The 23,814-nt window shown below is 39.7% G+C and overlaps 1 protein-coding gene across 15 annotated transcripts in view; it reads left to right on the forward strand.

Moving 5' to 3' along the window:
- Positions 1–23,814, forward strand: part of myocd (myocardin) — a 140,976-nt gene that overhangs the window by 110,087 nt on the left and 7,075 nt on the right. For 11 of the 15 annotated variants that reach the window (XM_048170154.1, XM_048170162.1, XM_048170160.1 and 8 more), the window contains 9 exons: positions 7,772–7,837; positions 12,139–12,194; positions 13,062–13,137; positions 13,423–13,587; positions 17,804–17,955; positions 19,203–19,298; positions 19,402–19,679; positions 19,773–19,902; positions 22,311–23,141. In XM_048170154.1, the coding sequence (XP_048026111.1) occupies positions 7,772–7,837; positions 12,139–12,194; positions 13,062–13,137; positions 13,423–13,587; positions 17,804–17,955; positions 19,203–19,298; positions 19,402–19,679; positions 19,773–19,902; positions 22,311–23,141 (1,850 nt within the window). Of the gene's footprint in view, positions 1–733; positions 1,308–7,771; positions 7,838–11,974; positions 12,051–12,138; positions 12,195–13,061; positions 13,138–13,422; positions 13,588–17,803; positions 17,956–19,202; positions 19,299–19,401; positions 19,680–19,772; positions 19,903–22,310; positions 23,142–23,814 lie in introns of those variants that run through there. The other 4 variants (XM_048170161.1, XM_048170169.1, XM_048170158.1 and 1 more) reach the window with 4 other exon arrangements.

Consider the following 23,814-nt stretch of genomic DNA (forward strand, 5'->3'; position numbering starts at 1 on the left):
TAATCATAAAATACTGCTTTCTGCTGCTAATTAAGACCACATGTTAATTCCAGTTTGCTCAGGGGTTGTTTGCACTGCAAAAAAAGGAAGTTTTTGTCTTGTTTTCTAGCACAAATATCTAAACAAGCATGGAGAAGCAAAATGACTTCAACCACCCCTATTACGCTTTTCTAAAAGCTCTTCATTTTGTTTTAGACGTCTCTGACATAATCCGAAGTCAAAAAGCACTTTAATTTCCTCGTAATATCCACTGCAGCATCAGCTCATTTCTCTCAGTGTCTGAAACGCTTCGATCAAAGATTGGATCTCTTTAAACCCCGCCTCTCTGAGAGCTGCTCTGCTCTGATTGGTCAGATGATCTGTTGTGATTGGTCAGAAACCAAACGCTCATTATCATATCAAACAGTATCAATGGCGTCGGTTTTACCGTATCAGTCTCATCAAAGTGGATTTGCTTTGGCAGCAGAAAACAGCGTCTTCTCGACATGAACCACACGAACCAAACTCTTCCAGTCTCAGATACAACTACAGTGATTGAGGGCGGGGCAAAGAGATGCTGTTCAGCCAATGAAGACCAGGGGCGGGCATTATGCAAATTAGTTACAAACCTATGTAGATTCAGCAGGAAGTGAGACTGAATTACTGACGACTCGTTTCAGTTCAGAATCGATTCTTTCTTCTTAGAGACAAAAAAAAAAAACCCTTTTTGCGCTTTTACATTCACAAACAGCTTTATTACACACTACATGAAAGGGAAGATCTGAAAAAGCACAACAGAGGCACTTTAAGATATTAAGTCTTGCTTTCTGAAAGTTCTATCAAAATGAAGTGAGTTTGTGCTTTAAAGAAGAACAAATATCTTCCAGTGGGGTCAGAAAAATAAACATAATTCAAAGGAAAAGCACAAACTCACTTCAGAGAGCAAGACTTAACATCTTGTGTCATTTTGCTCTTCAAGTAAATGTATCTTGATCCAAGTATGTTTTGTACTATAAAGCAGACGTAAGCGCTGCCGAAGAGCCTCATGTGCTGCAGCGTGTGTGTTTGCGCTCTCACAGGAGGAGGGTCTCGTCTCGTCGAGCCTCCTCTGCTTTAAGACCCTCCCAGCGGCCGTCGCGTATCAGTTTCTCTCTCATGGAGCAGAGAATCAGTTCTGCACGGGACCAAAGCGCGCGGTCAGGCTGTGTGTGGATCGAGTGCTGTGTGTGAGCGGCTGAATGAACGCTGTTGATGCTTTGACACTGGAAGCACAATGACTCTTCTGGGCTCTGAACATTCCGTTCTGATTCGCAGCAAGTTTAAATCAGGTGAGACTTTTTGTTTCGGCTCCAGAAGAAACTCCTTCTCGGCTCATTAGGAAGCGTTATTTCATTTAAACAATATGCAGAACTGTCACAAACTTTGAGATCTACTTGATAACTTTACTTGAATATGAAGACTATTTTTGTAATACACCAAACTCTGAGCCTCTTGGTTGATGCATACACGTTTAGACTTGATACAGGGTGCTTTGATACAGGGGTCAAGGGTCATCAGGTGTGACCTCTGCCACTTAACCTGCCTCGAACGTGACTACACTGCAAAACTAGAATTTTTGTCTTGTTTTTTAGTACAATTCGAAACATTCTTGAACCATTTACTGGAATCGTAAAATTACTTACATTAAATTAGTTTGTGCTTAAAACAAGTAAATTATCTGCCATATGTGTAAGAAAAATGGTCTTGTTTTCTCTTTGAATTAAGTGTATTTTTCTGACTCCATTGGAATCTTTTTTTTTTTCATGTTTTAAGCATAAACTCTCTTCATTTTGATACATTTTTCATTAAAAAAAAAGTCATTAAATGTAAACTCAAGTAAATGTTTCTTGATTTAAGAATGTTTAGATGTTTGTACTGGAAAACAAGACGGAAACACTGAGGAAGAACGTGATTGTTTTGAAGTTTAATCTCCTAAATCAGCTTTTACGTGCTTCACACCTGTTTTGTTTTCTACTATTGACTCGTACTCTTACTTTCAAACTCTTTTTCTCTCCGTCTGTTTCTGTACATCTATTTACATCCATGAAAGCTTTTCAGTGGCTCATCAGTGAACAATGCTGCCACCTTTCTGATGAAAACGTTACTGAATAACTCGATGTCAGAATCTGTGAAGATCCTCTTTGCTTCTGTCATCCAACATGAAGATTTGCAGCCCAGCAGTCAGACTGTCGCTCAGCTCTCCTCTGGTTTGGCACGTAATGGCTTTTACCGCTCGGAATTACAGACGAAATTGAGCTCTTCCTTCAGCGAAGGGAAATGAGCCTATGCTCAAGGGAAGCGAAGACGTAACGCTCTGCTCCGCACAGTGGCCTGATGGGAGAAGCTGAACGTCGGCGTGTTGTGAGCGCGCACATTAGCGCTCTGATGTTTGACAGATGTGAGGTTCTGTGTCGGGCCGGTCCAACGATGTCATGTGATTGAGCTGTTCTGATAGGAATCATTCCCTGTGGACGTGTTCGGCTCGCTGAGGTCGACAGGACATGGGCGGCCTCATGTAGAGATTACATAAGCCGTTTGGACAATTTAAAATGTCACATCTGAGGTCGAGTTCTTAAACGGTGTCATTCAGCTTTTAAAGTGGATTACTGAGATGTTTAACCTGTTTAAGCTCACGACGGGAATGTTTTTTTGTTTTTGGAAAGACGATCAATGTTTTAAATACGACATAGATAAGCTTAGTTAGAGCTTTTGATCTCGTTCTCTGTATAGAGTGCATGTGGTGGTTTCATTCATGATGTTTTTAGCTTTTATTATCTTTCCACAGAGTGTTTCTACAGAAATATGTGACCGCGAGTCACTAAAACTGCCTTAATTAAATCATCTTTATGTGAAAAATACACCTAAATATAATGTAAGTGTAATGTACGGTACACTCTAAAAAATGCTGGGTTGAAAATGGACAAAGTTGGGTTCATTTTAAGCGAGCAATACAGTAATTTTTAAACAATAGTTGAGTTAAATAAAACCAATCACTGTGTTTGTCCATTTTCAACCCAACTTGGGTTGTTTTTAACCCAGCATTTTCAAAGTCAAAGGTCTTTAGGTATATATGCTTCAGAAGTAAAATTACATAAGATATTATATTATGTTTTCTGAGAGAATATCAAAATGAAATGCAAGAAAAAAATATCATTATAAGAAAATGTATTTTGTTTTCCCTTTGAATTAAGTTTATTTTTCTGACCCCATTGGCAAGTTACTTTTTAAAATTGCAAATTGCATAGAATTCCACCAATCTGGATTTGCACAAAAGATGAACATGACGGCACATGCTAGTGGATGAGTTGAATCAACTCTACAGCAACTACATCAATTTATCCACTAACCATTCAGAAACGTCCTAAAAGTTGTAGCTTCTTCCTGAGTCTCTCCATCAGTGTCGACTCCGGTTTGAACAATGTAAGGCTGAACACTTTCATCATTTTGGCTGCGTGAGATTCTCCAGCTTTGTTGTTGTTGAGCTGTTAAAGCTCCGCCCTCTTCTGGAAAGGGGGCGGGAGCAGCAGCTCATTTGCATTTAAAGGGACACACACAAAAACGGCGTGTTTTTGCTCACGCCCAAATTTGACAAGCTATAATAAATGATCTGTGGGGGATTTTGAGCTGAAACTTCACACACACATTCTGGAGACACCAGAGACTGATGTTACATCTTGTGAAAGGGGCATTATAAGTTTCTTTTAAAGCGGCAGCTTTACAGTATTAAACACAGAAAAGCACAGAAGCTTCAGTTTCTACTATAAAGCGGCTCTCCAGTGTGTTTTTACTCGTGTCTGAACAGAAGAAACCGGAGAAGATTCACACCTCAAAGAAGGCGGAGCCTCAGAACCACACCCACCTACGTGAAGGTGTTTCACTTTGGCAAGCTGTTTCGAACTCCAGAACTCCTTTCATTTGTGTTGGAAATGACGTCACACCGGTTCGGGCCTTTAGTCCTCTGGTGGAGATCAGCGAGTTCTCCCAGCATATCCTTTCTCCCACCCGGCAGCCTCAGTCACAGGGAATGATGTCCTTCACTAACTCTGAGCTGAAATTTGACAATCAAACAGGTTTTCCTCGTGCCATTTCGTTGTGTCGTATATAAAGTGCCACCGTGAGCAAACTCCCCATCAGCGAGCCTCAGACTCTCAGTATGAGTGCATGTGTCACGGCTGCCTGTGTCGTGTCAAGATTACAGCCCTGCTATTTACAGTTAACAGAGCGTCTGTCATGCAGTCCCTCTGATACAGCTCATGACATTTCTGTTTAATAGAGTTACGCCACCGTATTAAGACGTTTTTAACAAACAAGGACAGTGTGTACACTGTATTAGACAAATATGTTCTAAAAACGTTTAGCCAACATTCCCATTAAGTTATGAAAACTTTATTTCTGAGTGATCTCTTAATGCTCAAAACATGCACGTTTTTTTCTTGGTTATGTGAACGTTAGGGGAACATTCCATTTTATCATTCTTCAAACATTATGGGAACGTTACTTTTGAATGTTCTTTTAACGAAAAGTAGAAATGTTTCATGAACGATGCATAAATGATGTTTTTGCGAACATTACTAAAGACCAGATAACCTTAAACGAACGTTCTATTAACGTTACCGGAAGAACGTTTTGAGAGAACCTTGCCAGAACGTTCCCTGTTGCTGGGTTTGTACTAGTTTGTACTATTCTAACGTAGCATGTGTATTGTGCAATTGCATAATTAATACGTAATTGCCCTCATTTGGACAAATTATACAGGGTACAAGTTGTTTTTGCAGGTATGTGCCTTGAAGACAAGTGCTGCATCTATTTTTAAGCTCTTGAGTCACTCATCTGGTTTTGATTGTTGAAGGTTATGTGATCCAGTTTGTCTGCAAAGCTGTGATAATTCTTATTGAGGGCAATCACTGAGGGCAATCATGGGGTCTGCTGCTCTCTTTTGCCCTGGTAAGACGTTTTATGTTGCCAGAAGGCATTTTTCCACGTTCAGCTCTTATGAACTCACCTGTTTCTGGAGATCATAAGAGCGAACGTTAGAATCCAGTGACTGTTCTTATGGCAAAAGAACAGCGCCGCAGCATTAAAAGTTTGATCTAGATTGGTCCAGATTGAGTTTCGTTCCGTCTGCCAAAAACAGACTGGCAATGATGGTCTCAGTTCATATCAGCGATCATGCGAGAGAGCTGCCAGTATTGTTTGTGCGTGAGAGGTTGTGTCGGTGTGCCAGAGCTCGACATCATTAGATTTCTCTTGTTTGTCCACATACTTGCAGTCCATGACAGTTGCTGGCACCGCACACAGAAGTACAGGTTGTGTGACCTAAACAAAAGCAGATGTACGCAGATAGCTGTTGCATGATCTCAGAGGTACGAGCGAACACACGACCATCCGTCAGTCGGGTTGCTTGTGTGTCGACGGCACAATTTTGCAGCTGGTTGATGGATTGCGATGATAAATGGAAGAACGAATGGATGAAGGAATGAACGTTGACATGCCCACAACCGAAGCTTATGTTTCGGGAATGTATTTAAGCAATATCACACAAGCAAGAATGATATTTTTCTGAGTATCAACACAGCTGTGATTGCGAGTGTGATATTGCAGTTCAATAAACAAAGAGTAACTTACATTTTTAGACAAAATATTGCCATTTACTTTGTCTATTTTTGCTCCGCCAATGAAAATAGTTCCAAATGAGGCGAAAACAGAATCAACGTGTTTCCTAGAAAAACATGCAGTGTTTTGAATGAGTTTCTTGAGTGAATGATTCAATGGCTCACTCTTAAGAACAATTACTTGTTTTCTTCCTGACTGAATCTGTGTTTTGAATGAATCATTTGAATGAATGATTCAATGACTCACTCTTGTTCTGTTCCAGAATCAATGTGTTTTTAACAAATCTCTTGAGTGAATGATCCAGTGACTTACTCATAAAGACAACTGTTTCATTCCTGAATGAGTCAGTGTTTTGAAGTAATTGGTTGAGTAAATGATTCAATGACTAATTTATAAACACAATACGCGCGTTCGACTTGAGCTGCGCAGACCGATCGGTGTATGACATCAAAGTACTGCGAGAGCGATTAGATAACAGATGGTTACGCGTGCTTTTGAATTGTTCTTGCGGTACTGTGATGTCATACACCGATCGGTCTGCGCAGCTCTGCTTCAAGTCAAACACACCTAATTACTTGTTTCCTTTCTGAATGAATCAGTGTTTTCAATGAATCAGTTGAGTGGATGATTCACTGACTCATTCATAAAGACAATTACTCAATTAATTCCTGAATTAATCAGTGTTTTGAATGAAATGGTTGAGTGAATGATTCAATGACTCATTTATAAAGACAATTACTCATTTTGTTCGTGAATTATTCAGTGTTTTGAACAAATTGGTTGGGTAAATGATTCAATGACTAATTTATAAACACAATACGCGCGTCCGACTTGAGCTGCGCAGACCGGTCGGTGTATGACATCAAAGTACTGCGAGAGCGATTAGATAACAGATGGTTACGCGTGCTTTTGAATTGTTCTTGCGGTACTGTGATGTCATACACCGATCGGTCTGCGCAGCTCTGCTTCAAGTCAAACACACCTAATTACATGTGTCCTTTCTGAATGAATCAGTGTTTACAATGAATCAGTTGAGTGGATGATTCACTGACTCATTCATGAAGACAATTGCTCATTTCATTCCTTAATTTATTCTTGTTTTAATAAATCGGTTGAGTGAATGATTCAATGACTCATTTATAAAGACAATTACTCGTTTTGTTCCTGAATTATTCAGTGTTTTGAACAAATTGGTTGGGTAAATGATTCAATGGCTCATTTATAAAGACAATTACTTGTTTAGTTCCTGAGTGAATCAGTGTTTTGAATGAATTGGTTGAGTGAATCATTCAATGACTTGTTTATGAAGACAATTACTCGTTTTGTTCCTGAATTATTCAGTGTTTTGAACAAATTGGTTGGGTAAATGATTCAATGACTCATTTATTAAGACAATTACCTGTTTTATTCCTGAATGAATCAGTGTTTTGAATGAATTTGGTTGAGTGAATGATTCAATGACTCATTTATAAAGACAATTACTTGTTTAGTTCCTGAGTGAATCAGTGTTTTTGAATGAATTGGTTGAGTGAATCATTCAATGACTTGTTTATGAAGACAATAATTTTTCATCCTGAATGATTCAGTGTTTTAAATGAATCAGTTTAATGAATGCTTCAATTGAAGGACGTTCACTTGTCATCACCAACTGGCATGTTTAGAGTCAAACTAAATATCAGGACTGGAACTAACTGTTGTAAAATGTTATTTATAGAGAAGCGAAGCCATTTTTATGTATTCTTTATCAGTCTTGCACACAGTATGTTTTGCGCAGACGTTTAAACACAGGCGCTCATGCAGTGACGAGTTGTCGTGATGAGAGACACACCACCCAAAACAAAGACAAAAATGAAGCAACAGAGCCACAAATATTTCTTAAAACAGGATGTAGTGCTCTGATAAACACAGCTCCTGGCTTTAAACAAATCTTCCCTTCAGTGTGTGGTCCTCATGAAGCCTGGGAGGGATGCGCTCATAAACGTGAGAGGTGGGCTGTTAATCCACGCTGGTGTGTGTGTGTGTGTGCAGCATCTGCCCGTCCATACAGGATGATGTGTTCCTTCTCCGGACGCAGATTTATGTCTGATTTGTGCAGCTTCACTCATGATGAGTCATTATCTGTTTCCTCCTCCACCCACAGTCCTGCAGTTGAGACTCCAGCAGAGGAGGACACGCGAGCAGCTCGCTGACCAGGGCATCATGCCTCGTGAGTAACACCTTCACACTTCTGCGCCTCCACAGAGACTGAGACTAAATGCACAGGGCATTATTGGTATTTGACAAATAAGTGAAGCGTTTCCATGGCAGCGAGCGTCAGGTGACCTGAAGAGTTACACACTCAACACCTGCTAACATTTACACACTAGAGCCACTCTCACACTCGCTGCAGTCGGCCAGCTCTCCACAGGTGATAAGAAAGATCATAAACAGATGATCAGGCAAAACAGCATCGCTTTATATCTGAAAATCACATCATGGACATTGTTCCACTTCCATTTCAAGGGTTTATCATGTGCATCATGTTCTTAAAAACTGCAACATATGCATCATGTTTTCTCTCTCTATATATATATATATATATATTCCAAGGTAGAAAGTATTTTTTACAAATACTATGAATTATTAAAGTATAAATATCATTGTGTTTTGGGGGAGTCGCACATCGTGATATTTCACAACCTTGTCATAAAAAGGTGAAATTATTTGTAATCTCTATGACATCATTTCCTGTTTTAGATTTTCCCTGCATGTTTCAGCATGTTGGTTTGACCACATGACTTTTGTGTTTGGTGATTTTGGCAAACTACTTAATAAGGTTCAATTTTAAGTGGGATTTTTTTCTTTATTATGAATTAATGATTCCGAAATGTAGAAATTAATTTAATTCAGGCATCATAGACAAGGGGCTTTTAAGTCATTGTATGTATTAATTGCATTTTTTTATGATTATAGTTAAATTTAAAAAAAAAATTATAATTTTTGTTACTTTAAATAAAATAAATGATAATTAATATAAAAGATAAAACTAATTACTTTTTTCTTACTTTATTAAATATATTACATTTATTTTTCTATAGTTGCCAAGGCAACATTTCTCATTTTCATTTAGTTTAAATTGATGTATTAAATCAACTAAAGCTAAAACTAAAATATATGTATATAAAAATATATTTAAAAAATATCAAAAACACTCAACTAAATTACTAAAACTTTAACTGAAATTAAAATGAAAATATACAAATAAAAAATACTTCAAAATATTAGTAAAAACTATAATAGTATCTCAAATAATACTAAAATAACACTGAATAAGACAAAAGAAAGAGAGAGAGAGGCATCAGTGACCCGTGTATTTAAAGCCATGTAAGTTCATTCATAACTAAATACCAAAAGATATTAAAGAAAACAGAGTCATTTCAAGTCACTTTTATTTTTATAGCGCCTTTATACAATAGAAATTGATTCAAAGCAGCTTCACAGTATTAATACAGTTTGGATTTTCCTTCTGATAAAATATATCAGGTCTTATTGGTGTAAGTAACACTTAGCTTGAGGTTTAATGAATTCAGCAGTGTTTGGTGTGGAGGTGTTTTAAACTGAGGAGAATCAGCTGCAGCTCGACCCTGTCGATTTCAGCAAGCCTGCTGGAGATAAAATCCCTCCAGAGCTGTGATTGGTCAGTCTGCCGGCCTTAAAAAAAGACATTTCAATGGCTGTTTATCTTTATATGGCAGACAACAGGTCGGCAAAGTCAGATAAACAGGTTTTTTTAAGCATTTAAATAGGTGCTACGTGCTGCAGTCTGAATACACGTGGGAAAGGGATAGCTGTATTACAGCAGATAGAGTGTTTAGAAAATGCATGTTTTACTGCGCGTGCCTGTCGTGCTTTTTTTCCTGTGACTTAAGACAATTGTTCTTGTGTTTGTTTTATTTCTGCATGGTGAAATCTGGTCCATCCCTCTGATCTAATCCGAGCGCTAGCACACTATATCTCTCATAAATCATAAGCACTTTACATTTCACAGCGCTGTGTGTGAAGGCTGGAATTATGCAATTGGTGGCATTCCTCCGTGGAGGTGATATTTCAATCTTTCCTGCGGTTTGAAAGGATGGACCGCACATATGCCTTGTGTATACATCTCCCTGAGCACATCTGCTCTTCATTAGACACTTGAAAGCAGCGGTCGGCTCTCTGCGTCTGAGGAGACGCTCGCATGGACATTCAGAGCTTTATGGACTCTAGCGGGGATATTCTTGCTGTTCTTCTTGGTTTATTTTTTTACATCTGTAGCAATGCAACTTTTTTGCTTTAAAATAGCATTATGAGCCTAACTATTAACGGAAGAAAACAGACATCAGGATCATTTTAAACAAAAACATATTTAAAAATGATTAAACAAATAAAGGAAATATGCATATATATATATATATATATATATATATATATATATATATATATATATATATATATATATGCAGTTTTCATTTAATTGTTTAATAAATAATCATTATAAGCTTGTTTCCTCATGGGGAACAAAAAGAATGTCCCCACAAGGTCAAAATTTGCTGGTATTACTAAACTTGTGGGGACAATAAAAATAAATTTGACTTGACTTGACTTGACACACACACACACACACACACACACACACACACACACACACACACACACACACACACACACACACACACACACACACACAGGTTTGTTTTTGTGAATTGTGGGGTCATTCCATAGGTGTAATGGTTTCTATACTGTACAAACCGTATTTTCTCTCCCCCTACATTACCCCTAACCCTACCCATCACAGGAAACACTTTTACTTTCTCACAAAAACTCATTCTGTGTGATTTATAAGCCTTTTGAAAAGTGGAGACATGGAGTAATGCCCTCATAAGTCACCTTCTCCTTGTAAAAACTATGTCATACCCATGTCATTAGACACATTATTGTCCTGATGTCACACGCACACACACACACACACACACACACACACACACACACACACACACACACACACACACACACACACACACACTCTGAACTCACAGTGACCTGCTCCTGTTATCTGCAGTTGTTCATGAGTATCAGAGCCGCTCTGACACACAGAATGTGAGCGAATGTTTCTAATGTTTCCTCCTCAGTGAATGACAGCTCACATGTGTCTAGTTAAAGGGTTACTTCACCCAAAAATATAATTTCTGTCATTAATTACTCTCCCTCATGTCGTTCCACACCTGTAAGACCTTCGTTCATCTTCAGAACACGAATTAGACACGAGAATACTTTTTGTGCGCAAAAACAAAACAAAAATAACCACTTTATTCAACAATCTCATCTCTTCTGTGTCATTCTCATTCGTTGTTTACGTCCAGCGCTTCCAGGTTCATCGTCAGAACGCCGACTCATTATTGGCCGGCTTCACACACATGTGCCGTACTGATCACATGACCAGCTCTGGCCAATACTGAGCCGGCGTTCGGACGTAAACACGGAAGCTTCACTGTGTTACTGCGTCACCTGCGTAAGATAATGACAGAAGAGAAGAGATTGTTGAATAAAGTGGTTATTTTTGTTTTGTTTTTGCGCACAAAAAGTATTCTCGTCTCTTCATAACATTAAGATTGAACCACTGCAGTCACATGACTGTTTTAATGATGTCTTTAGTTCCTTTCTGGACCTTGAAAGTGTTGATTATATTGCTCGGATTTCATCAAAAATATCTTAATTTGTGTTCTGAAGATGAATGAAGGTCTTACGGGTGTGGAACGACATGAGGGGGAGTAATTCATGACAGAAACTTCATTTTTGGGTGAACTAACCCTTTAACGTGATCAGAATGATGGATTTCAAAGCTTTCTGTAATTTTCTTGTGAGAAGTCAGTGTCCTGCAGCTTTTTCCTGTGCTTTTATTTTGAAATGGTTGATCTGTTCTTGTGTCGTCTGTACAGTCCCTTTATAACCGTCTGCAGGTGTTTCATGTGTGTCTTCTGTAATGTTGGGTTAATCTGGATTCTGGTGCTCCTGCAGTCAGATCCTCCCGAGACACAAACATTTAACAAATATATTCTAAGATCGTTTTGCTAACACTCCCATGAACTTTGTTCTCTGAACGTTCTGAAACAGGTTGTAACGTTGGACCAACATGAACGATTTCCTGATAACACTTTGAGAACATTATTAAAGAGCAGATAAATGTTCTGTTAACGTTTGTTCATAACTTTGAGAGAACTTTGCCAGAAGGTTCAGTCTCAATCATGTCCGAAGGGAACGAGTTCCACGCTGAGGTTTAATGCTCATGGCTTCGAGTAATAAGTGCCTCTCGTCTGTTTCTCTGCAGTGTTTGATTCGGGACTATAATTCAGCTTTAGGAGAGAAACATGCAGCCAAATCAGACACTGCCAGAAATTATTTATGTAAGATTCTCTGACAGTGTGTTCACGGACGGCTTTACAGATAAAAGTCTATCATATTCACTCAGTTCTTTCTCATTTGTTTTTCCAGCCTTGAAGAGTCCGGCTGCGTTCCACGAACAGAGGAAAAGTCTGGAGCGATCCAAGGTTAGAAGAATAAGCAACATTATCTCCGAGAATCCTTCGCAAACACGGTCACGCGCCGGCAGCCGTTTAGTTTGAGAAATTATTCATTTTCTGACATCAGTACTAGTTCATTAATTGTCTTGGTCGAGTCAGCGCTTTATTCGATACAGATTGTTTCAAAGCAGATTTACAGTGATAAACAGGAAAATATCAGTGCTAATGTTGCAAAATTCATCAATTCTGAAACAAATAACATTTCACACATATACTACCATTCAAAAGGTTGGGGTCGGTATTTTTAATGTTTATGAAAGAAGACCAAAGAAAAAAATCAAAAATGTAGCAAAAATAGTGAAATATTATTCCAATGTAAATCAGCTGTTTTCTATGTGAATATATAGTAAAGTGTAATTTATTCCTGTGATCAAAGCTGAATTTATTTGATTAAAAATACAGTAAAAATCACAAAATATTATTCCAATGTAAATCAGCTGTTTTCTATGTGAATATATAGTAAAGTGTAATTTATTCCTGTGATCAAAGCTGAATTTATTTGATTAAAAATACAGTAAAAATCACAAAATATTATTCCAATGTAAATCAGCTGTTTTCTATGTGAATATATAGTAAAGTGTAATTTATTCCTGTGATCAAAGCTGAATTTTCAGCATCATTACTCCAGTCTTCAGTGTCACATGATCCTTAAGAAATCATTCTGATGTGATGATTTGCTGCTCAAGAAACATTTATGATTATTTTATGATTATTATCAATGTTGAAAACTGTAGATTTCTGTGATTTTTTTGTATTATTGTGAATGAAATTTGATTCAGCAATTATGCATTTTGAAAGTGTGTGAAAATCCAATCATAATATGTGATGTTTCAGACTGGAGATTACTTAAAACACAAAATCAGGAGTAGACCAGAGAAGTCCGAGCTCGTCAACATGCATATTCTACAAGGTAAGAGCTTTAAAAAATAAAATATAAACACAGAATGATTAATCTAGGTGTCCATGTGTATTGTTGTCTCTTTGATGAATTGCTTTTGCTCCTCTTTTGTCACTAAATGCATAAATGTAAATAACAATATATCCTGATGTGAACTGATCATGTTCTGAGCAAATGCATGTTTTCTGGCCGGAGCGTTTGACACTCGAGACTCGCTTCACGCTGACGCACACTCACTGTTTAATCTGGAGTGACTCTGGTTCAGTTTGAGTGAAGATCTTTGTGTTGGTCACACAGAGCCGGCCGGCGAAAGCCTCGCACAAGACTCGCAGAACAAACTCAAGAGAGCCCGGCTCGCCGACGACCTGAACGAGAAGATCGCTCTCAGACCCGGCCCGCTGGAGCTGGTGGAGAAGAACATCATTCCTGTCCATTCCACGGTTAAAGAGGCGGCGATGAAAGGTATTATTAGAGATATTTCATGGTCTTCACAGACTGCCACGACATGCTTCAGTAAATCCTGAGAGCTTTTGGCTGAAAACCAAACCTTCCCAGAGAAGAAACGTTCTTCCGGTAACATTAATAGAACGTTCGCTCAAAGTTATCTGGTCTTTAATAATGTTCCCAAAACATCAGCACAAATATTATTTATACATCATTAATGGAAACATTTCAGTTGCACATTACATTAGTCACGTTACAAATTATTTTTTTAAAAATAGTTCTGAGCTGAGTTATTATACAGCAGTTAACTAAAACCAAAACCGTAAAAAATACAAATAATTATATATAAAAAAAATCATTACCTGGTAAAATGAACATTAACTGAACTAAAAAAAAATATCATAATCATAATATATAAATAATTTTTTTTCATAAATTTTATTTTAGCTAGTTGCCAAGTTTTCTTAATTTCATGTAGTTTTATGTATTAAAATAACTACAACTGAAACTGAACTAAAAAATGATAAAAACATATATATAGGCATGTTAAAAAAAAAAAACTAAAATTAAAATGAAAACTGGAAATATATATATATATATATATATATATATAAAAAAAAAATGAATTCAAAATATTAATGAAAAGTGTTATAATGAATATAATCACAAAATATTTGCAAAATGATGAAATCATGTTTTCTCTAACGTTCCCATAACCAAGAAAAAAATGCTTTTAAAACTAGAAATTTTAAACGTTCAGAGAACATTCATTTCATAACTTAATGCAAACGTTAGCAAAACGTTCTTAGGATATATTTTTGTCAGCTGGGTCAGAGTTAAAATGTGTCTTTTTCTGCATTACAATCAGATCAGCGAGGAAATATGTATTGCGTCTTCTTTGCATGAGCGTCCCTGCGATCCCAGATTCCTCAGAATCCTCCCAACAAACACAGCTTGATTTAGGAGGCCGTCGGCTCCTCGCAATGTGTTTACTATGCGGTCGGACCGCCGTACGTTTTCCTCTCAGATCCCCCAAAGCCAATGTTTTGGTACATGCTGAAAGTAAACATTTGCCTGTTTCCCCCGGAGCTGTCGGTAAATGCATTGCATAAGGCAGGCATGAGGCTGGGGGCGACGGTTTATATTACCTCTGCTGGAAGACGAGCGTGTTTTATTGAGACAAACAGCAGCTGTATTTAGATCCACCCTTTTCACTGGAGATCAAATGAGCGTCCCCCCGTTTCTCTGTTTTGACTCGGCATGATTTACGCGGCTCCGTCCAGCCACCTACAAAGGTGTTTGAGCAGACGGAGCCGCTCCTCCGGAGACGCCTGCGTCAGACCTGTGTCGCTTCAGATTAACATGGGCTTCAGTTGAGGATTGTATATGTGTGCTGAAGATGAACAAAAACTCTTTTGGAAGCTGCTGTTGCTGTTGTCTGTTGCTGCGCTGATGCATGTTTCTTTCCAAAGTTGTGGATTTAACTTGGAATTTGGCATAACACATTTGCGAATAAAGCTGCGTTTCCATCCCATGTGTTCAAGAGAACAAAATCATCACTTCCTGGGAAACTGGCACAAAATATCAGTAATAAAAATGTAAGTTTCTTCAATCAGGCTCTTTCTCCTCCATCATAAATGAGTTGGTCTCAGAGCGTCAGACGAAACACAATAAACACAGTCAATGTGTTTCCATCGTAGTTTGTGTGCATGTCTTTTTTATGTGTAGTTTTAGAATTTATGCACATCTTGGCGTTTCCATCCAGTGTTTTTTATGTGATATCCCAAAATATGCATAAAAATAGGTGGATGGAAACACGGCTAATGATCTCATGACACTTTCCACTAATTAGGTGGTAGTAAAGTAGTGTTCATTACTTTTTTTAAACAATTACAAATCACATGTTTTTGTTTTGCAAACTCCATCAAGCATTATCTAAAATGAAATAAACACTGCACAAATGTGGATTTTGGCTTGTCCTTATTCTGAGGTCCTGTCTACAGCATGCAAATCTAAATCATGTCGTTTTTTACATAACCTGATAGTCAAAATCCACATTAGAAAGAACGGCCTCTGCTATTGGATTTGCATGCTAAACTATTTTTCATAGAACAACAAACACAGTGACTGTCGAAGTCAGAACGTTATTTATCATGAACAGTATCAAAAATTTGATCAGTAATTTTTCTGTGTGGATCAGTCCAAAGATTATATGAGCCTATTTGAGACAAATTCGACAACTTTTGTATGAGGAGTGGTGAAAAAACTCTTTTTCATTTACTTCAATATGGCGGACAAACACAATGATGGAAAATGACAAATGAGAAATCGTCAGAATCAGCATAAACCAAGGAACGAAATGACAGAAAACTAATTTTGGACTGTGTTTTCAAAAGCTTTAAGTGTTTTTGCATAGGTGGCGCTGTGTTCAAACTTCTCAGGTACCTTCAGGACATGCTGTCAATGAACCCTACCAAATGTTGTGTCCATATGTCGAATCGTTTAAAAGATATTGCAATTTATTATATTTTATGACAAATTTCAGAATGGCAACCGACGGTTCCTGGAAAAATTGGTATCCACAGATTCGGCATGACACAAGAAACACCAATGATTTTCTGAGAAATTCTTCAAAAGTTATGAGCAAAATACCAATTTTTCAGATCTCATGACCTGTAGGTGGCGCTGTTATCACATTTGGCATGGACCCTCAGATGATGGCTCTGACGCAGCCTACCAAGTTTCGTTCTGATGGATTAAAGTTTGGCCGAGATACAGCCTTTGAACCAATTTTGGGTCAAGTTTCCGATATCATAACTTTTAAACAAAGATGAATTAAAAAAAATCTGAAAATTTGGAGTAGCAGCAAAAAATGGAATACTGTTCTTTTCAAAATGGCCACTATTGTAATGGGCGGAGTCTAAAGCAAGTGATTCAAGTAATTAAAAAAAAAAGTTTATTAGAGAAATATGCAATGATGGTAAAAACAAAACAATACTTTTAAATATTAAACTAATTCATGCACGTGGACGGGGCGTGCGGCTGGCGAAATTTACGTCATGAGGACGGTGCACGAACACGGACGGCCGAAGTATACCTGGGGCTTGAGTGTGATCGGCATGAAGAGAGGAATCAGGTGTACTAGGACTTTTTCATTTTTATACAATAAATGGTTCAAAAGTTATAAACATTTGTGAACTGGTGGTGGCGCTATAGAGTTGGTCCTAGAGACCCTGAAGTTTCTCAGATTACTATTCATTACCATCACTACAAGTGTGCCAAACGTCATCATTTCCCTTCTTACGGCTGCCATAGACTCCCAGTGCGGAAAAACAATAATAATATTAGTAAGAAAACTAACGATTCCTTCAGTGCTTAGCTCCTAATTACTACTACTAATGTCCCAAATTCTAGGAATAGTGTTGGGAAAAATGACAGACCTCATATAAAATAAATAAAGAGTAAAACAGATAATAAATCCATATGTAAATATCTGTTAATGTTTTGAGGTTGACGTTGAACATTTTATTGAAAGGTTAGCACCTCGTTTCGCTGAGCTTTTGTTGAAAATAAAATAAATATGAAGTGTTTCAGGTCCTAATTTTGTGGCGTATTTGTGGAATGTGACTGTTTTCCCCTCTGTTTCTCGTCGCCTCTCCTCTGTGTCTGTAAATCAAATAAAAGTGGCATTGCACAGATGGGCATTTTCTTCACAAACACTGACTCAGATGATCTAAGATAGAGTAAGTGGACGGTCAGCTGCTCGCTGGGCCTCGTCACAACGCCACGGTCCGTCCAACATCAACAAGTGGAGGAAATAACTCTCACACACTCCTGAGTGTGACGGTGTGTGTGCCCAGCAGAGAACCTGATTGAAAGCAGTCCCTGCACTGCTGCTGGCAGCTCACATGCTCTCTCACACACACACACACACCTGTCCACATCAGCTCTGGCACAAGTGTACGACTACGTGCACATGACGAGCGTTCAACAGCACACGCAAACAGACTTTTGCTCAAATATTTACACAGACTTCAGAACCCTGTGATTCTTTCAAACACTGCTGGTGTTGAGATGTCAATCCGTCTCGCTTCACGTTAGCTGAAGCGAATGTGTCCGTCTTATCTTTGCTCTGTTTGTCTTCTCGGATTGATCCGCGTCTCTGTGAGCTTATCTCCATGCGTTCGAGTCCTGTATCTCACCGCACTCCTGCGTCCCTCTCTTATCTCCCCAGTGAACCATGGGAAGCTCCCGAGGCAGGAGGACTCGTATGCGTTCGAGGAGGACAGCGGCAGCGAGAGTCTGTCTCCGGATCGCAGTGAAGAGTCGCTCACGGAGAACAAGAGCAGCGGCTCGACCTCTCCGACCCTCACCGGCACTGATCACGTGAGTCACGGCTGCTCCACAACCACAAACCAACAGTCATCATATCATCATATCATATGCGGTTTGATTAGTTAAATGTAAAGGTCCAGGACTCAGGTTGAGGTCAGCCTGCCCCCTGTGGCGGCTCAGGGAACTGCAGTGTTCTGCTCAGGCTCTGAGGAGGCGTCTGACAGCTCTCTGACTCTCTGCCCAGCTCAGCTCAGCGTGTTTCTGACGCAGTCAGGAGTGTATTGTGCTGTACAGCGTTGCTGCAGGCATGGGAATGATTGCCCATTCTCTGGCAACAGGCGTAATAAACCACTGGCTGTAGCTGTCAGGAGGCCTGGCATCAGATCTTCATGACCCGAGATCACGTGGAGTGAAAGCGTGCGCGGAATATTTAGTTTAGCTTGTGAACGCTGTAAATTATGTACGTGTTTAATAATAATCGCCGCATGTGTGGCACTTTTTAAATGCAAAGTACTTGGGAAATATATAAATCTTATAAACAATGTCACCTGCCTTTTGCAGAAATGTTAACAGAAGAAATTGTTCAAGTGTAATTCTATTTATTTAACCCTATAAAGCCTGCGGTATCATATTTGATACAGTCTCTGAATCTACCGATTGATAGTTTAGACATTTTTATCAAGTTATCTTGTGCTTCACGTGTCTTTCTGCTGTGAAATCTGCTCTGATTTGAACGCAAGAATAACTTTGATATTGTTAGTAATATTTCAACTCGGACAGCATTTATTAGAAAAAAATGAGTATGAAATATGATCATCATCTTTTAAGGAAGGTTTATTTGTTCATCTGTCAATCATCATTGCATTGCATTATATGTTTTAAAACTACAGAGCTTTGATTATTTAAATATCATCTTACTGAGATATTATTGGCAGATATTGATATTTATATGCATTTTATGTCAGTATCTGCTGTACTGTTATAAAGTTCTCACTGATTTACATCCATATAAATATCAGCATCTGCACTAAACTGCATATTTTTGCAAAAGTCTCTGAATAAAATTTAGCTGTTTTTTCTCTATATTCTCATTATATCAGACTAAATGAGCCATAAAAGCCTGATGTATCGAATATGATACTCAACAAAAAACATGCAATTTTTTTTTTCTCTAAAGGTTTGATAAACTGTTCCATTTAAAACATTTCTGACTAGTATTATTATTTCATATGTCAGGGTTAACATAATATCAGTCAATCATGTTTCATCATTTAACAGTAGAATAATCTGTTATTCAGGGCTCTCAGAGTAAAGACGGCGGCGCTCAAAACCAAGAGGAGAACATGACAAACGGCCAGGAAACTCCACCGATTCCAGTTCCTGCCTTAGTCAAGGTACGACTAAACAAGCATTAAAGTCACAGATGATGTTACTGTGATGTGAAGCGCTCACTCTGAAATCAGTGACTCGAATCCTCTGTTCTTTTACTGTGCAAAGCAGTCCAAAGTGTCTGAGAAGAACCGCCACAAGAAACCCAAAGATATCAAGCCGAAAGTGAAGAAGCTGAAGTACCACCAGTACATCCCGCCGGACCAGAAGGCCGAGCGATCTCCTCCGCCGCAGATGGACTCTGCGTATGCGCGTCTGCTGCAGCAACAGCAGCTCTTCCTGCAGCTGCAGATCCTCAGCCAGCAGAAGCATCAGCAGCACTCGCATGCGCAGACGCAGCCGCAGACGCAGCCGAGCTTCAGCTACCAGACGCTCAGCCAGCACAAGTGAGTCCGGATGGATGCTTAAATATAGTTGTCAGAAGCACAAATATCAGTTGTTTCCAGTCTTCTCACTGATGGTGTGTGTGTGTGTCTCAGGCCGTCCGGTGAGCAGACAGCATCATGCAGCAGCAGCTCGTCGTCTCCAGTGAAGAGCAGCTACTGCAGCCCGTCCTCCATCAGCCCCGTCCGACCCGCTCCGCTGCCCGCCAACCTGGACGACCTGAAGGTAGCGCTGCTCTCTCACAGATCTGCTTAAATCAGAAGATGTGTGTCAGTACAGACCAGACAGCACAGGTGAAGAGAGATGCATATGGTGATTCATCTCCGCACATTAAAACAAGTGCTTTGTATTACAAGATTTCTGAAATGTGATTTTTGAATATGCAAATGAGGCATTATCTAATTAAATGTGCACTCATTTACATGCATTTCCAAAAGCAAAATCTGAACATTGGATAAAGCCAGGTTCAGAAATCAAAATCAGGAAATACTGTCAACAGACAGAAAACAAATACATTTCCACCATGATAAATCAGGTGAGTGATATACACTAAAATATGCGTGGTTAAAAACAACTAAAGTTGGGTTGAAAATGGACAAACCCAGCCATTGGGCGGTTTTAACCCAGCGATTGGGTTGTTTGCGATTGGGTTGTTTTAACCCAGCGATTGGGTTGTTTGCGATTGGGTTGTTTTAACCCAGCGATTGGGTTGTTTGCGATTGGGTTGTTTTAACCCAGCCATTAGGTTGTTTTAACCCAGCGATTGGGTTGTTTTAACCCAGCCATTAGGTTGTTTTAACCCAGCGATTGGGTTGTTTGCGATTGGGTTGTTTTAACCCAGCGATTGGGTTGTTTTAACCCAGCCATTAGGTTGTTTTAACCCAGCGATTGGGTTGTTTTAACCCAGCCATTAGGTTGTTTTAACCCAGCGATTGGGTTGTTTTAACCCAGCCATTAGGTTGTTTTAACCCAGCGATTGGGTTGTTTTAACCCAGCCATTAGGTTGTTTTAACCCAGCGATTGGGTTGTTTTAACCCAGCGATTAGGTTGTTTTAACCCAGCGATTGGGTTGTTTGCGATTGGGTTGTTTTAACCCAGCGATTGGGTTGTTTGCGATTGGGTTGTTTTAACCCAGCCATTAGGTTGTTTTAACCCAGCGATTGGGTTGTTTTAACCCAGCGATTAGGTTGTTTTAACCCAGCGATTGGGTTGTTTTAACCCAGCGATTAGGTTGTTTTAACCCAGCCATTAGGTTGTTTTAACCCAGCAATTGGGATGTTTGCAATTGGGTTGTTTTAACCCAGCGATTGGGTTGTTTTAACCCAGCGATTAGGTTGTTTGCGATTGGGTTGTTTTAACCCAGCCATTAGGTTGTTTTAACCCAGCGATTGGGTTGTTTGCAATTGGGTTGTTTTAACCCAGCGATTGGGTTGTTTGCGATTGGGTTGTTTTAACCCAGCGATTGGGTTGTTTGCGATTGGGGTTTTAACACAGCGATTGGGTTGTTTGCGATTGGGTTGTTTTAACCCAGCCATTAGGTTGTTTTAACCCAGCGATTGGGTTGTTTTAACACAGCCATTAGGTTGTTTGCGATTGGGTTGTTTTAACCCAGCCATTAGGTTGTTTTAACCCAGCAATTGGGATGTTTGCAATTGGGTTGTTTTAACCAGCAATTGGGATGTTTGCAATTGGGTTGTTTTAACCCAGCGACTGGGTTGTTTTAACCCAGCGATTGGGTTGTTTTAACCCAGCGATTGGGTTGTTTTAACCCAGACATTGGGTTGTTTTAATCCAGCAATTGGGTTGTTTTAACGCAGCCATTAGGTTGTTTTAACCCAGTGATTGGGTTGTTTTAACCCAGCGATTGGGTTGTTTTAACCCAGTGATTGGGTTGTTTGCGATTGGGTTGTTTTAACCCAGCGATTGGGTTGTTTTAACCCAGTGATAGGAATGTTTTAACCCAGCGATTGGGTTGTTTTAACCCAGTGATTGGGTTGTTTGCGATTGGGTTGTTTTAACCCAGCGATTGGGTTAAATGTTTGCCCAACCTGCTGGGTAGTTTTATTTAACTCAACTATTGTTTAAAAATTACTGTATTTTTTGCTTAAAATGAACCCAAAATATGTTAGAAATTGACATTTTTTAATATGTTTAATAAATGAACATGTATTAATAAGTTTAATGAATAATAATTAAACAATACACATTTATTAAATTATTAGTAAATGTTCACCTTTAGATTATTATTGTTTCCTCTAGTAATTATGTGTCTGATTTTTAATTTCCAACATATTTTGGGTTCATTTTAATCCAGACATTTGGTCATTTTTAAACAATAGTTGAGTAATAACCAGGAAAATATCAGAATCAATGATGCAAACTTCATTAAATATGAGACAAATTCAGATTCCAAGCTCTTAAAAAACAATAGTGTCATTATTCAGATCAATTCAGTTCAATAACTGTGTCGATGTCACAAAATTGATTAATGATGAGTTTTGTTCTCATGCAGTCAATTTGATTATATTACTACTGAATATTAAGTGTCTTTTAGTAAGTAATTCACGTTTCTTGCCTTAAATAGCAGTTCTCTTTAGAAAGCCTGAAACGCACTGTGTTTCCCGTGCTCACAGGTGTCTGAGCTGCGGCAGCAACTGCGGATCCGCGGCCTGCCCGTGTCGGGCACCAAGACGGCGCTCATCGAACGACTGCGGCCCTTTAAAGACTCCAGCTGCGCTTCTCCGTCCGGCTCCGGAGACGTCAGCACCGCCACGTTCCCCGTGACGCCCACCGGATCGCTGTCGTCCTATCAGTCCCCGGCGTCTCACGGGGCCGGCTTCTACCCCTTCTGCAGCAGCGGCTCCACGCCGCCCATCTCGCCGGCCTCGTCCGACCTCTCCGTCAGCGGCTCTCTGCCCGACAGCTTCAGTGACGTCACCATGTCGTCTCCGCAGTTCGGCCTGCAGCCCTCGCCGGACGACGGTCTGGGACTCGACGCGGAGAAGGACAAGATGCTGGTGGAGAAGCAGAAGGTGATCGAGGAGCTGACGTGGAAGCTGCACCAGGAGCAGAGGCAGGTGGAGGAGCTGCGCATGCAGCTGCACAAGAGGAAGCGCGACTGTCCCGCTCCAGCGCAGCACATGATGCACCTTCAGCCTCCGGCCCAGATGCAGCAGTTCTACGGCGTGTCGGTCAAGCAAGAGCACGTGGCCTCCAGCTGCCCGCTGTCTTCCAAGCAGATGAAAGGCGGCTGCGTGGGTCACTGCGAGCTGCAGGCTGCGCCGCACTGCCTCGAGCTGCCGCCGTCCGCGAGCCCCGCCGGCCTGTCCGCCTTCCTCAGCCCTCAGTGTTCTCCTCAAGACTCGCCCGTCACCAAACCCTCCGGCAGCCCTCAGCCCTCGTCGCCCGTCCAGCCGTACCTGCTGAGAGACGGCTGCGCACACAGACCCGCACGCAACATGCAGGTGCAGCTGAACCTCACGCATGATGCATCTGTTCATTTATTCTACAGTGACTCGAATACAGCATGTTTTACATTTACACTCATGTATAAACACTGCAAAAATGATGATTTTGTCTGGTTTTCCAGCACAAATATCTAAACATTCTTAAAGGGATAGTTCACCCAGAAATGAAAATTACCTTGTGATTTACTCACCCTCAAGCCATCCTAGGTGTATATGGCTTTCCTTTTTCAGACGAATCGGAGACATATTTAAACATATTCTGGCTCTTTAATAATGGGAGCTCAAAAAAGCGCATCCATCCATCATAAAAATAATCCACACAGCTTATAGTTTAAATATGGATAGTTTTATTACAAAAACGCATCACTTTATTTCAGAAGGCCTTTATTAACCCCTTGGAGCCATGTGGATTGCTTTTATGATGGATGGATGGATGCACTTTTTTGGGCTTCAAAATCTCACGGCCCCCTTTCACTCCCATTATAAAGCTCGGAAGAGGCAGGATATCGTGTTTGTCGGAAAGATGTCGGTGAGCCATACACCTAGGATGGCTTGAGGGTTTGTAAATTATGGGATCATATTCATTTTTGGGTGAACTATCCCTTTAAATCAAGATATATTTCCTGGAGAAGCAAAACATATTAAGTCTTGTTTACTGAAATTCTATAAA

Source organism: Megalobrama amblycephala, linkage group LG20 (assembly GCF_018812025.1).
Source record: "Megalobrama amblycephala isolate DHTTF-2021 linkage group LG20, ASM1881202v1, whole genome shotgun sequence".
Lineage (NCBI taxonomy): Eukaryota > Metazoa > Chordata > Actinopteri > Cypriniformes > Xenocyprididae > Megalobrama > Megalobrama amblycephala.